The 14,206-nt window shown below is 41.2% G+C and overlaps 1 protein-coding gene across 1 annotated transcript in view; it reads left to right on the top strand.

The window, feature by feature from the left end:
- Window positions 1-14,206, top strand: part of LOC309354041 (uncharacterized protein) — a 182,937-nt gene that overhangs the window by 115,683 nt on the left and 53,048 nt on the right. The window contains 4 exon segments of the mRNA XM_081883736.1: window positions 7,161-7,443; window positions 10,331-10,779; window positions 10,781-11,168; window positions 12,149-12,376. Of these exon segments, the coding sequence (XP_081739862.1) occupies window positions 7,161-7,443; window positions 10,331-10,779; window positions 10,781-11,168; window positions 12,149-12,376 (1,348 nt within the window).

Below are 14,206 nucleotides of genomic sequence, written 5' to 3'. Positions count from 1 at the left end.
CACTCATTTCTCAGAGCCGCACCAGAGTTGTAGCAGGTTGGACCAGATATGGGTATCAAGAGAATTAACAATAAGAGTGTCGAAATGTGAGATACTGCCTAGAACACTATCTGATCACAACCCAATAATATTACACTTAAATTGGAAAACCCAGGGTATGTACAGATGGAGAATGAACGATTATTTATTTGAAAAAGAAGAAGTGATTGAAAAGGCTAAAACCACCTTAAAAGACTATTTTGATTTAAATATCAATAAGGAGACAAATATGGACATAGTTTGGGATGCCAGTAAGGCAGTGCTAAGAGGTTTTCTGATACAACAAAATAGTCAAAGAAGAAAGGTGAGAGAACAAAAAAAGAAGATTTAATTACCCAATTGAGAGAATGTGAAAAGAACTTGATAGAAAAACCGAGTGATGAAGGGAATAAGCAACTGTACAAGATATTACAAGCACAATATTCAACATTAATAAATCAAGAGGTAGAATGGGGAATTAAGTTAATGAAACAAAAATTTTTCGAATCGGCAAACAAAACTGGAAAGTTTATGGCGTGGCAACTGAGAAAAAACAAAAAACAAAATGTTATTAATAAAAGTAGAAGAACAAATCTTGGAGGACCCTAATGAAATAAAAAAGAGCTTCCTCAAATTCTATGCAAACCTATATAAAAGAGAAGAAGAAGATGCCATAGAAATAGAAAAATATCTAGAAGAAAACAGAATTAACAGCATATTGGAAGAGGAAAGAAGTTTATTAAATAAACCCATAAAAGCAGAGGAAATTCAAGAGGCGATAAAGAGGATGAATCTGGGGAAAGCCCCAGGCCCAGATGGTTTATCGGCCAAGTCCTAGAAGAACTTATAACACCGGTGCTATGTGAAGTAATGAATGAGATTCTAGAAGGAGGAAGAATGCCGGCGTCCTGGAAAGAGGCATACATTACGTTGATACCGAAACCTGACTCGGATAGACTGATTATTAAGAACTACAGACCAATTTCATTATTGAATAATGATTATAAGATCTTCGCAGATGTAATGGCGACCCGACTTAAAAAGTGTTTAGTTAACCTCATCCATACCGATCAGGCTGGTTTTTTACCTAATAGGCAAATAAAAGACAACATAAGACATACAATAAACATTATTGAATACTTAGAATGCAAAAATGAAATCCCCGCAACTTTAATGTTCATTGACGCCGAAAAGGCTTTTGACAATGTATCCTGGTGTTTTCTTATAAAATGTTTGGAAAAGACAGGGATAGAGGGCACATTCCTTGAAAGAATAAAAGCAATTTATTCACAACAAAGTGCTAAATTAATTATTAATAATAACCTAACAGAACCCTTTGAAATTTCGAAGGGTACAAGGCAGGGGTGCCCTCTGTCACCTCTTTTGTTTATCATGATGTTAGAGACAATTACAAATAAGATAAGGAAAACCTCAGAGATACGCGGAATAAAAACTGGAGTGAAAGAATACAAATTGAAAGCATATGCTGACGATCTTATGTTGTCTTTGGAGGATCCAAAAGAGAGTGTTAGTAAGGTGTTAGATTTGTTAGAAGAATTTGGAAAATTATCTGGTTTTAAATTAAATAGAACAAAAACTAAAATGATAACTAAAAATGTGAAAGAGGAGGTAAAAAACCATCTTGAATCTCAAACTGGTATTAAAGTAACTAAAAAAATAAAATACCTTGGAATCTGGTTAACGATGAAGAATATAAATTTGATGGAAGATAATTACATAACCACATGGAAAGAAATAAGGAAGGACTTAGATACTTGGAATAGAATAAAACTTTCTTGGTCGGGCAGAATGGCAGCGATTAAAATGAGTTTATTACCGAAACTGTTATTCCTATTCCAAAATATACCGATAATCAGGGGAACCTCTGTATTCAAAGATTGGCAGAAAATACTCTCTAAATTTATCTGGCAAGGGAAAAGGCCCAGAATCAGTTTCAAATTACTTACAGATCAAAGAGATAGGGGAGGATTCGCAGTTCCAAATTTAAAGTTGTATTACGAAGCCTCATGTCTTTGTTGGGTTAAAGATTGGATTGTTATTAAAAATAAAGACCTGTTAGACCTAGAAGGATTTAATATAATATTTGGTTGGCACGCTTACCTATGGCGTAACAAGGGAAAGGTTCATAAAGGTTTTTCCAACCACATTTTTAGAGGACCACTGCTGGAAGTGTGGGAAAGAAACAAAAAAATATTGGAACAGAAGACCCCTTGGTGGCTATCGCCAATTGATATCCTGACAATAAAAACAAACAAACATCGAAGGAGAAAGATGGACCTATGAAGACTTGCTAGTAAAAACAGAGACCGGTTGGAGGATTAGGCCTTATGAAGAAATAAAGAACAAATTGACAGGATGGATCCAATTTCACCAAATTAATTCTATATGGACTGAAGATAAAAAGAATGGGATAAGTGAGAAAAAAATCTAGATTCCAGATCGAAATACTAGAAAATAAAACAAAACTCCTATCAAAAATGTATAGCCTGTTACTTGAATGGGACACCAAGGATGAAGAAGTAAAGAAGGTAATGGTCAGATGGGCAATGGACTTCGGACATAACATAGAGTTTGACAAATGGAAGGCATTATGGAACAAAGGTATGAGATTCTTGGCATGCACAACACTCAGGGAAAATATGTATAAAATTATGTACAGGTGGTACGTAACGCCCGTAAAATTGGAAAAAATATATAAAACTGGTGATAAATTATGTTGGAAGTGTAAGATCAAGGAGGGCGATTTTTATCATATGTGGTGGCTGTGTGAGCCTATCAAAAAATTCTGGGAATCTATTTACAATGAACTAAAAAAAATCTTCAAATATACCTTTATAAAAAAACCCGAAGCCTTTTTGCTGGGGATAATTGGAGAGGAAATCAAAAAGGAAGATCAAACACTCTTTCAGTACGCGACAGTGGCTGCCAGAACTCTAATAGCGCAGAATTGGAAGACATCAAAAATCCCAACTATAAACGAGTGGCAATCCAAACTATTTGATTATTTAGAATTGGCAAAAATGACACAGAAAATAAGAAATAATCAAAAAGATATAAAGTTTAACAAGGAATGGAATAAATTTATGACATACATGGAAACAGAGGTAAAAAATCTAAAAATCACAGTAGGTGTGACATAACACTTGTGATGTAAAGAGTTTTTTGAGGAAAAGAAACTGCAGATAAAAAATCATATAATATATTCTGAAACCGAGATGAAGGGAAGTCAATCAGTGTTGTGTGTTATTTAGTAAATGTAAGTTAATTTGTTGGTATCTTATGTTATGTTATGTTTTTTCTTTTGTTTTCGTTATTATTATTTCTCTTTTTTATGTATTTCTTTTTTGTGTGTATGTGTTATGTATGTTTCTTTTGTTTGTTTTAATGTTTGATGTAGCAAAATGAATTAAAATCAATAATAATAATAAAAACAACCCTAGAGTCAGACACGACTGGCCCGTACGGGCAAGGGTACCTTTACCTTTACCTATGAGCAATATAATCTATCTTTATCCACATCATTAAATCATGTTGTGTTTTATGTGTTGCAATTGCTATGTTAAAATCCCCTATGGTTTCTCTGAGACAGGAGCCCCTCATCTTGTTTTAACCCTAAGGTTTATTTGGAAACCAAAAAACTTTTATGAGTACCATAAAATATTGAGACCTGACTATAACCTCAGAGGATAATTGATTAGAAACTGAACAAGAAAAATCAATACACATTTTTTAAGAAGGCTAGTTCCTTTCTAGGCTTTTTTCCCTCAGTAAGGTTTCAGTAGAATTGCTATTGTTATGATGAACCAGTCTCAGAGATTTCAGTACAGCGAGTCCCACTTACTTGGGGGTTATGTTCAAGTGCCCCCACACATAAATGAAGATTGGATAAGTGGGGAGCACCATCTAAATCCTTTTGAATGTCTTCTCTGCTGCTCTCACTCCATTCCAGATCAAGAATGCTGCACCTAAAATACCCACATCTGGAATTCTGGGGCTGACTGGAGGATGTGTGGAAAAGTTGCTGCTTCTGCTGCTCTTCTATGCACATTAGCTGTCAGGTGTGTTTGTGGGGGGGCTGAGTAGCGTAAACAACCCCCTGCTGCACCGCCAGTCTCTGTCCTCACAAGCCATGAGAACTCTCCAGCGCTCTCCCTCCATAACTGGGTATTAATTAAATTATTTCAATATGCTGGACTGTTCCTGGCAGGTTTATTTAAACTCACTGGTCCAGTCATGAACGACTCTGGGGTTGCGCGCTCATCTCGCTCTATAGGCCGAGGGAGCCTGCGTTTGTCTGCAGACAGCTTCCGGGTCATGTGGCCAGTCATGTGGTCATGACTAAGCCGCTTATGGTGGACCAGAGCAGCGCACGGAAACACCGTTTACCTTCCTGCCGGAGCGGTACCTATTGATCTACTTGCACTTTGATGCGCTTTTCAACTGCTAGGTGGGCAGGAGCAGGGACCGAACAACAGGAGCTCACCCCTCACGAGCGACCTTCTGATCGGCAAGGGCAGAATGCTTCTATATGAATATTTTGGAGTAAATGCATTTTGAACATGAGTGAAATTAAGCCCCATTTTATTAGAAAATATAATACCACCACACACTACTTTTTGTTTATTACTTCTATATAGTGTCCCGCTGACTAGTTGTCAGGTGCTTTTCTGTCAGGAACACAAATAGTTGTTTGTGGGAATCTCTCACCAAAATGTTCGTTCCCCAAACCTGGATCTTGGAATCCAGAGCATTCTCCTTTTTTGATTCCTATTTTTCCTTTCTACCAATGCAAACCACCTACAAAACTCTTTTTTTGCTTTTAAATTATGCTTTATTATACTTACTTACATCTGTACAACATAAACTTAAATTCATTGTTGTCAGTAAACCGAATAATGAAAAATCGGATAAAATACGAACACTTTAAAAATAAATTTTCATCCAAAGCGCCTGACTTTCCGTCCTTTCTATATTTCATTCATTTTAAACCTATTGCATAAGCTTGTCTACTTGTTTAGTAATAATGTAAAAATATCCATGTCTTTTTCCTTTTGCATGAATTTTTTACAGAGGTTGTTCAAAGGCTGCTACCGAGTTTAAATTACAGCAACTGTTCTCAAGGTAATTCTTGAAAACTAATGAACTAGTTTCATTTGGGAAATTTTGGGAGGCCAGATTAATTATTCGCACTGGTCAGCATTGATAAGAGACTAGCCCACTGTTCTTCTCTTCCTCATTGCTGTTAATTCTGCATGCTCTTTTGTCGTCCCATAAACAGACAGAAACCACTTTGGATGAAAAATCAGAAGCAGGGGTTTGTTTGTTTTTTGGTCATTTTCTGATGTTCCTGATGTAAAGAGAGCTTGTTATCATCACAGCTGTAATTATCACTCTCCGCATAGCTAAGTCTCCCTTGGATAATGTCTCAGTAGATTTCCAGAGAATACTAACCAATGTCAAAACATGGGTATTATAACCTCTTCTTGCCATTTTAAGCAAGAGATAGAAGTGAAAGGATTTTCACTTTTCTCTTCTTCAAGTTGTAAAATAGGATTTTATTCTGTGAATTGATAGAGAAGTGATGTTCATGATAAGGCAGAATATTGTACTGAGGGTGGTTGTGAAGCAAGATTTATGTGCTGGATGGAAATAAGACGGTTTGATGAGAAAGAATATTTGCTTCAGCATGCTGCTGTTTATTGTGCCCCTTCTCTTTCGTCTACCACATCTGGTGTGCAAACATACCACAAGTTGCACTGCCCATGATGTGTCCAGAATTCCACATGAATACTACCAACCTGGTCATCTTATTGTTGGCGGACTTGCTTCTCACCTCCTTACTGCTTTTGACAAAGAAAACTTCAAAGAAAGGCTAACTACCCATCAGCTTCTTAATACCTTGTAAACACTTCAAATGTCGAATAATCAGATGATACTGAAATCTCCCCTAGCTCTAACCAGGCCTACTCAGAAGCTAGTTCCAGGGATTTAAGTGGGATTTATATCTAGGCAGATGGAGGGGGCATTTCCAAAGCTGAAGAGTTGGCTTGGAAGAAGGGAGATGCAGATCTGAATGTGTCAGTGAGATGAGAGAGCCTGGTCTTGTTGATGTGTGCTCTCCTCCTCACATCCCACCAAATCTCTTCCAAGGAGAGTTTAACTAGGGGAGGACTCACAGACCAAACCTTCCTAGTTTAAAATGGAAAGCCCTTCTCTGTTCTTAATCTTTCACCTCAGAAACTGTCCTGTGAGTGGTCTTAATGGTTCACCTCTATTAAAGGGAGACTGAAGTGAAGATCTCTCCATCCCTCCCACCCACCCACCCTGCCAACGTATTTGTTTTTACCACAACAGCCATTAGAGATACACACAGGGCCAGCCCAAAACCCTTTGCTGCCTGAGGTGAATAAAGTTAAATGGTTCACCTATTTTAACGATTGTGTTTAATATTTCTAGACAGGGCCTGGATTAGAAACATTCAGACTGTATTCAGCTGAAGGTAGTGATCAGTGAAGAAATGTCAGTTAACAGTCAGTTGGGAGAAGTTCTGAGGGAGGTGTAAGTTCCAATTCAGCGGTACAGATTTTTCCTCCAGGTTTTCCTGGAGGAAAATGGCAGGACTTGGGGAAGTCTGAATGAGCCCTACATGAAGCTAAAATGCTGCTCACTTCTTATTAGCACATTTCTTAAATGAGCTCAGCTGTCCAAGCAGCCAAGAATATAATCTGAGGAGTTTGACAGTCAGTGGCAGATTGTACCTAGCTGCTAAACTAATCTGTATGTGAACTGGACAGGAGTTGAGGCTTAGGGAAGTTGGTATGAGAGAAAAGGCGTTAGAGGCTGGTGTTAGCAAGAGCATCTCTTGGATGTTCAAAAAGTGTTGTCAAGTATATAATGAACCCCCAAGTAAATATCAATATTGGGGGAATTCAATTTAGTTCATATTTACTGTAAATGGGAAGCTACCAAAAAAATTACTCTTAAAAATATATCTAAACCAATATATTTCAAAATCATTTGAAATTCAAACTTCTGCAGTTTGAAGAATCACAAAGAGACCCCTTAGGGGAAAAAATGCATAGCCTATCTCGCAATGATACAGCATAAAATTCTCATTGCAGAATTGTGCCAAAGAACTACCAGCATATTCTGGCCTTGGTATTTGCTGTCAAGGAGATCAATGAGAACCCCATGATCTTACCTAATATTACACTGGGATTCCACATCTACGACAATTATTTTGATGAAAGGATGACGTACCGGGCAGCTCTGAACCTTCCCTCTACCCTTATACCCAACTACAAGTGCAACACCCAGAAACACCTGGTGGCAGTTATTGGGGGACTGGACTTGGATACCTCCATCTACCTGGCAAACATCTTGGGCATCTACAAGATTCCCCAGGTAAGATACCCTTGGGGGTTTCCACACTCATTCATCACGATCTTTTCTATCTAGAAAGGATTTGCATATTAGAGAAATAGTTGTGAGAGACAAAGGAGGGTGATCCTGTCCTTCACAAAAAGTGTTCCCATTGTGCTTTGCACAATTAAATAGAATGCGTAGCATCAAGCTGCCAGGTGACATTAAGCTATCAGCATAATGAAAACATGTCTGCTCTAGGTGGCCATTCCTCTCCCCCATTCTTAGGCACACTGACCATTTCTCTCTGATGGAGGTCTGAGAAGTGAATGCTACGTCCATCTAGCTTGGTGTCTCAGGTTCAGCTGATGATGCAGCCCCTCCATAGGGATATCCTATTGCATAATAATAATGTTACTGTTTATACCCCACCCATTTTACTGGGTTGCCCAGACATTATGAGTGGCTTCCATCATATGTAAAAACATAATAAAATATTAAACATTTAAAAAACTTCCTTATATGGGATTGTCTTCAGATGGCTCGGGGATTGGATAACTCCATACCCTCCAACATTTCTGATGAAAAGAAGAACATCCTAAGAAAAATGGGGCATTGTGGGATCAAATCAGAAACTGGGACTACTTCTGTAAATCTGGGACTGTCCTTGGAAAATAGGGACACTAGGAGGGTCTGCCACTGTAATACATGCCAGAGAGCTGCAGGAATGTGGTTTTTCTCAAGTGCTTTTTCCACAGGAGAATGCTGTAGCAGCACACCAAATGCCATGGAGAAGGGGAGAGTGAAGTGAAGATATCTCCCTCCCTCCCATCCACCCTGCCAACATATTTATTTTTACCACCACAGTCATTAGAAATGCACAAGGGCCAGCCCAAGACCCTTTGCTGCCTGAGGTGAACCAGAAAATGATACCCCAGTGGAACTGCAGTTTGCTAACGCTGCTGAGTTAGAGTATGGATTAGGAATATCTGATTCAGGGACAAAATGTAGCCCTCAAAACACTCTCCAGTCCTGCTCTCCCAACCCCTTGAGTGAGTTTGGCAGCTTGTTTTTTTACTGACTGAAAAGTGTCATGGGATGGAGAGAAGGTAATGTGATGATGGAAGCGTGCTCATCTCACCTCACTTCCTTATCCACACACACCTAAAAACATGTATTGAAATTCCATGCTGCTGACTGACACCCTCTCACTTTTGCTTCATGGCCTACTGGTTGGAGATGGAAGCTGATCTCTTGCAAAGCTGGAAGCCTGCGAATTCCTATGCCCCACAAATAACCCAGAGATGCATTTTAATTAAAAGGACACATTCTACTCATGTAAAAACACGCTGATTTCTGGACCGTCCGTGGGCCTGATTTAGAAGGTGATTGGGCCACATCCGGCCCCTGGGCCTTAGGTTGTCTACCCCAGTCCTAACCAGTCCAAAATTCCTTCCTGCAGTATCCTATTGGTCAGGAAACTGTAGTTACATACTTTTCTGATATGCCTTCTTGATGTCTTCTTCTTGATATGTGCTCCCAACTGTTACATACATCCCATGTCCATTTACATACATCCCATGTTCATGTAAATTGAGTGTTCAGACCCAGAAACCTCCCCCCTAAATAAATTCACACTTGACTCAAATTTTGGTTTTGGGCAAAATTTAGGTCTCAGCTTTATTGATTACAGAAAGTGAGTGGTTGCATAGGCTCTGGTTGGACTAGCTCCCTGCCATGCAGGTAGCGCTGACCCAGGGTTCCAGCATAGGTCAGCCAAGGGTGAACACCTGGATAGGCAAAAAGTCAGGAATGGACTATGTCTGCCACCCAGATGTCCCCCTGGACTCAGGCACGGACACAACCCCCTCACAGGGGTTGACCAAACCATTTGAGCCCCTGGATTCCTTTAACAGAATACCCTTCACATAGGGATGGCAAGTTGTAACAATTTGCTACGTGGCAGGCGAAACCCAAATGACAACAGCCAATCAGCCAAGTGGGGAAAATTCTTGACCTGCCCCTGTCCCAACGACAGACGACACACGGCGGCATAGCAAGGTCAAGTGCAACAAGCCCTAAAGTAGGAAGAGGTGGGCGGGTGTTCCGAATGCATGCGCCCAAAGAGGAACCTCTGGGTCATGTGCATATAGGCATATATAGGTCCCTCGATCTGTTTGGACTGCGCCCCATTGGCCAAACTGAACCCAGCATCGAGGGACCTACCAACTGGGTGCTGTGGCTGACCAATCTAATCCACCCACAACACAGGGGATCGGATTCCAGGTCTTACTGCAACACATGCCCTCTTAAGGGAGCACACGATTAAGCTGTATCTCCGCCTGGGGCATGCTTACTAATATTCATGAAGCTTTTGAGCATGCACAATGCTCTCTTAACTATTCTCTGCCATTCTGAGTCACCCAGACCCTATACATCTATCAACTCTCCAGGGTCAGTGTGGGCTTCTAATACATTCTTTCATAGATAACGCTGTTCCTAGCCATCTAATGGCAACTTTAACAAGGAAAGGAGCCCCTTTGGGAGGATTATCCAATTCAGCTCGCCTGTTTACTCCTCACAGCTGCTATGTCTCCTTTTAAGTGTCTCCAGCAATTAAACTCAGGTTGTAATACATTATTTTGCACAGATAAGAAGTTCTACAGAAGGGGCCCTTTGCGAATCTCTTGTGGGCAAAGAGTTTAAAAACAGAACCTCAGCGTCTCATGGCAGGCATGGTCGTTCCTGCATTTATTTATTTATTTATTTATTTATTTATTTATTTATTTATTCCACACACCCCTCCCTGCTTTCTGGAAACTGCTTTTTTGAGGCAACTTGCTCATCTTGCCTCCTGGGTGGGCAGGCTCTGTATGCACATGCCCAGTCCTTCTGCAATTATAGATGATGCTCCTTTATTTCCTTCTAGGTAACTTATGGCTCCTTTGCTCCAGAGGATGCTGATCAAAGCCAATCCACTCCCTTCTACAGGATGGTGCCCAATGAAGCCCATCAGTACACTGGGATTGTTGAGTTACTTCTGCACTTTGGTTGGACATGGGTTGGGTTGCTTGCTGCAGAAAGTGGAGAGAGATTTATTCAGACGCTGAAACCTCTGCTCTCCCAGAAAGGTATTTGCTTGGCCTTCTCAGAGACAAACCTGAAAACAACATATTTGGCTGAGTACTATGTCATGTATTTCCACTGGGTCCAAATTTATCAAGCTATTCTGGAAAGTAAAGCCAAGGTGGTGGTTGTCTATGGAGGAACAAAGTCCATGATTGTATTGCAGACAATGATAGCACTAGGTGAAATGGAAAATGTGACCGAGACATCTGATGGCAAGGTGTGGATTTTGACGGCACAACTGGATTTCACAGCAAATGAGCCTGGACATGCAAATCTTCCAGGGTTCCCTCTCCTTTGCAGTTCATTCAAATGCGGTACAAGGATTCAAAGCCTTTCTTCAGGCACAAAATCCTTTTGAGGCAAATGGAAATGGCTTTGTCAAGCAGTTCTGGGCACAAGTCTTCCTCTGTTTATTTCCATACTCCAGTACAAAGGAGCAGGCCAGTGAAACCTGCACTGGTGAGGAGACGCTGGAGAATCTCCCTTCGTCTGCTTTTGAGATGACAATGTCTGGCCACAGCTACAGTCTCTATACTGCTGTCTATGCCATAGCACATGCTCTACATGCCATGTTCCTGCCTGGAGCCAAATATAGGAGAATGGTGGAAGGAGAGATGCAGGAGTTTCGGCCTTGGCAGGTAATTCCTATTATGAGATATAATTTATTTGACATAGGCAGTGATATGCAAAAAAATGCCCTGAAAATTTTTAATCTCCACATTCTACATTTGTGTGCGGAGAAGCTGTTCATTCAGGACCAGCTCAGTGAAGAATCAGACTGTTCTGCTTACAGCGTTAAGCAGGAGGACCCAATCCTGCACTCTTCAGGTTTTTTTGTGGGCAACTTCCTTTGTGTGCATGGGAAAACATGCAGCAAACAGAAGCATGGAAATACAGGATGTAAAACCTTAAAATATGCCCTTTCCTGTGAATTCCAGAAGATGCCATTTTGCTAGCACAAAAATAGTTCACATGCTTAGCAGGTCATAATGTGGTTTACTTACAAAACTCTTCTAAGTTCAAAGGTTTTTTGGAACACAGCACTCATAAAAATGTTGCAGAAGTAGAAGACAAAATGGTAAAAGTTCCTAAACTTTTTATTGGTATAGAAAATGTTAGTTTCAGATTACATTCTTATATGAAAAACAGGCTTCTTAATTCCATGCAGCTATAGGGAGCAGTTCAGAACTCCCATGCACGAAATTCACATATAGAGTGAGCAGAACAAATGGCTTTGTTGCCCATTTATTCTCAAGGTAAGGGGCTGGGACATAGGCCAAGTCTGTCAGAACACCTTTTTCAAACGACATTAAACCCTTTATATATTTGTTAGACACAAGAATGAAGGTTATATGAGGCTAGTTAGGCAGTGTGTGTGTGTGTGTGTGTGTGTGTAGATATCCAAGCATGGTCAGTCATTCCTTGGGATTTTCCCCATAGGAAACAATGGAGACCATTGGCTCAATGTGTGAATGCTCGCCCCACAAACCAGTTCTCAGAAAATTGATTATATTTGCATGGCACTACCTCCCTGTTTTGACAGTCTGGAGGCATCCTGAATGTGAGAAAGGAGAGAGATTTGCATTACTTCAAAGTTACTCTTTTTCTTTCAATGCAGCTCCACCCCTTTCTTAGGAGTGTCTCCTTTAACAACTCTGCTGGGGAAACGGTATCTTTTAGTGCGAACAGGGAAGTAGAAGCTGGCTTTGATATTACCAACATGGTCACTTTTCCAAATAACTCCTTCATGAGAGTCAAAGTTGGAAGGGTTGGTGTGGAGGCTACACCTGACCAGCCATTCACCCTTGAGGACAACAGAATGGTGTGGCACAGAAGCTTTCACCAGGTGAGGCATAATTCCTACAGCTATGAGAGAGAGGAAAAGGGAATGATATTCTACTTACAGATCATCAGTCCAGCACATACCGTATTTTTCGGTCTATAACACGGTCTATAACACGCACCTGACCATAAGACGCACATCGTTTTTAGAGGAGGAAAACAAGGGAAAAAACATTCTGAATGAAACAGTGGATGTATCGTTTTTGTGCTTCATGCTGTGGCCACAGACATGTTATCTGATGGTGAATTTGGGGTGACCCAATGCAAAAATCCTGAGAATCCCTGTGGATCCATGCTTTGTAACCACGTTTTTGCACCATTGCAGCCCCAGGCAACAGTGGGTGTGTGATTTTTGGGGGGCAGGCTGTAGCCATGGACATGCTATGTGCTCTGATGGTGAATTTGGGGTGACCCAATGCAAAGATCCTGAGGATCCATGTGGATCCATGTTTTGTAACCACGTTTTTGCACCATTGCAGCCCCAGGCAACAGTGGGTGCGTGATTTTTGGGGGGCAGGCTGTATCCATGGACATGCTATGTGATCTGATGGTGAATTTGGGGTGACCCAATGCAAAGATCCTGAGGATCCATGTAGATCCATGCTTTTTAACCATGTTTTTGCACCATTGCAGCCCCAGGCAACAGTGGGTGCGTGATTTTTGGGGGGCAGGCTGTAGCCATGGACATGCTATGTGATCTGATGGTGAATTTGGGGTGACCCAATGCAAAGATCCTGAGGATCCATGTGGATCCATGCTTTTTAACCACATTTTAAGTGGGGAGGGAAGGAAAAACACAGAACAGACAAGGAGCACGAGAGGGGTGTGCAGAGAAGCAGCTGGCTAAGAATGCAGGAGAGGGGTATAACGGGAGGGAGGAAAGGAAGGCAAAAGTTTTCCCTCACTTACCCACCCAAGCCAGCCAGCTCACGCGCGCGCTCTCTCTCTCCCTCCTGCATGTTTACAGCAGCACGACACTGTGCTTTCCCCTCTGCTTGCCTGGAGGGGAGGGGCTTTCCCTGCTCTTTGTTCCGTTTGAGCAAACACAGCAAAGAAACAGAGGAGGGTGGGCAGTAAGACCCTGAGGCAGAATGCAGGAAAGCAGCCGCTTCCTCTTTTCAGGTTTCCCTTCTCTGAGACGCGCGATTTGATTTTTGCCTGTTTTTTTTGCCATTTGGCTCCAGGGACCACACATTCGCTCTATAACACGCACAGACATTTCCCCTTCCTTTTTAGGAGAAAAAATCTGTGTGTTATAGAGGGGAAAATACGGTACCTGCCTTTCCAGCCAGATTCTAAACACTTTTTCTCTACACTGTGTAAGAATCATAGAATCTTGGAGTTGGAAGTCATGTGGTCCGCGATGCAGGAATCACAACATAAGATCTTGCTGGCTCAGATCAATGCCCAACTAGTGCAGAATTGGCCATCCCAGTGTATTTCACGAGTCTCTTGGGAAGAAGAAGGGATTTGCTGTTTGCAGTTGAAATGCTGTTGGTTGAGAAGGAAGTAGGGGCTGTGGAAGTTTGTGGGTAGCTGTTCTTTGTCACCAAGTGTAGAATGAGGAAGGGGGCTTATTAGATTGGGGAAGAATTACCTCTCCCCAAGATGGCTTGCCAGGCACCTCCCTTTGTATCTTTAGGCACCAGCCGAAAACATTCCTCTAATGCATTTCTTAGACTTAATTGGGGGGGAGGTGAATCACACCCAAGCTACCACACTTTTCAATTATACTAGGGTTCCAAAGTGGAGACAGGATGGCAGAGCTGGGGCTTATCTTATTTTGTGGGTTGTAAATATCCTGACACACTGACGCACAGAGCTTGCAAGACAC

This window comes from Podarcis melisellensis (genome assembly GCF_964234715.1).
Source record: "Podarcis melisellensis genome assembly, chromosome: 13".
In the NCBI taxonomy this organism is placed as follows: Eukaryota; Metazoa; Chordata; class Lepidosauria; order Squamata; family Lacertidae; genus Podarcis; species Podarcis melisellensis.
The sequence above is the reverse complement of the archived record's forward strand: the minus strand, read 5'-3'. Positions and strand labels throughout refer to the sequence as shown.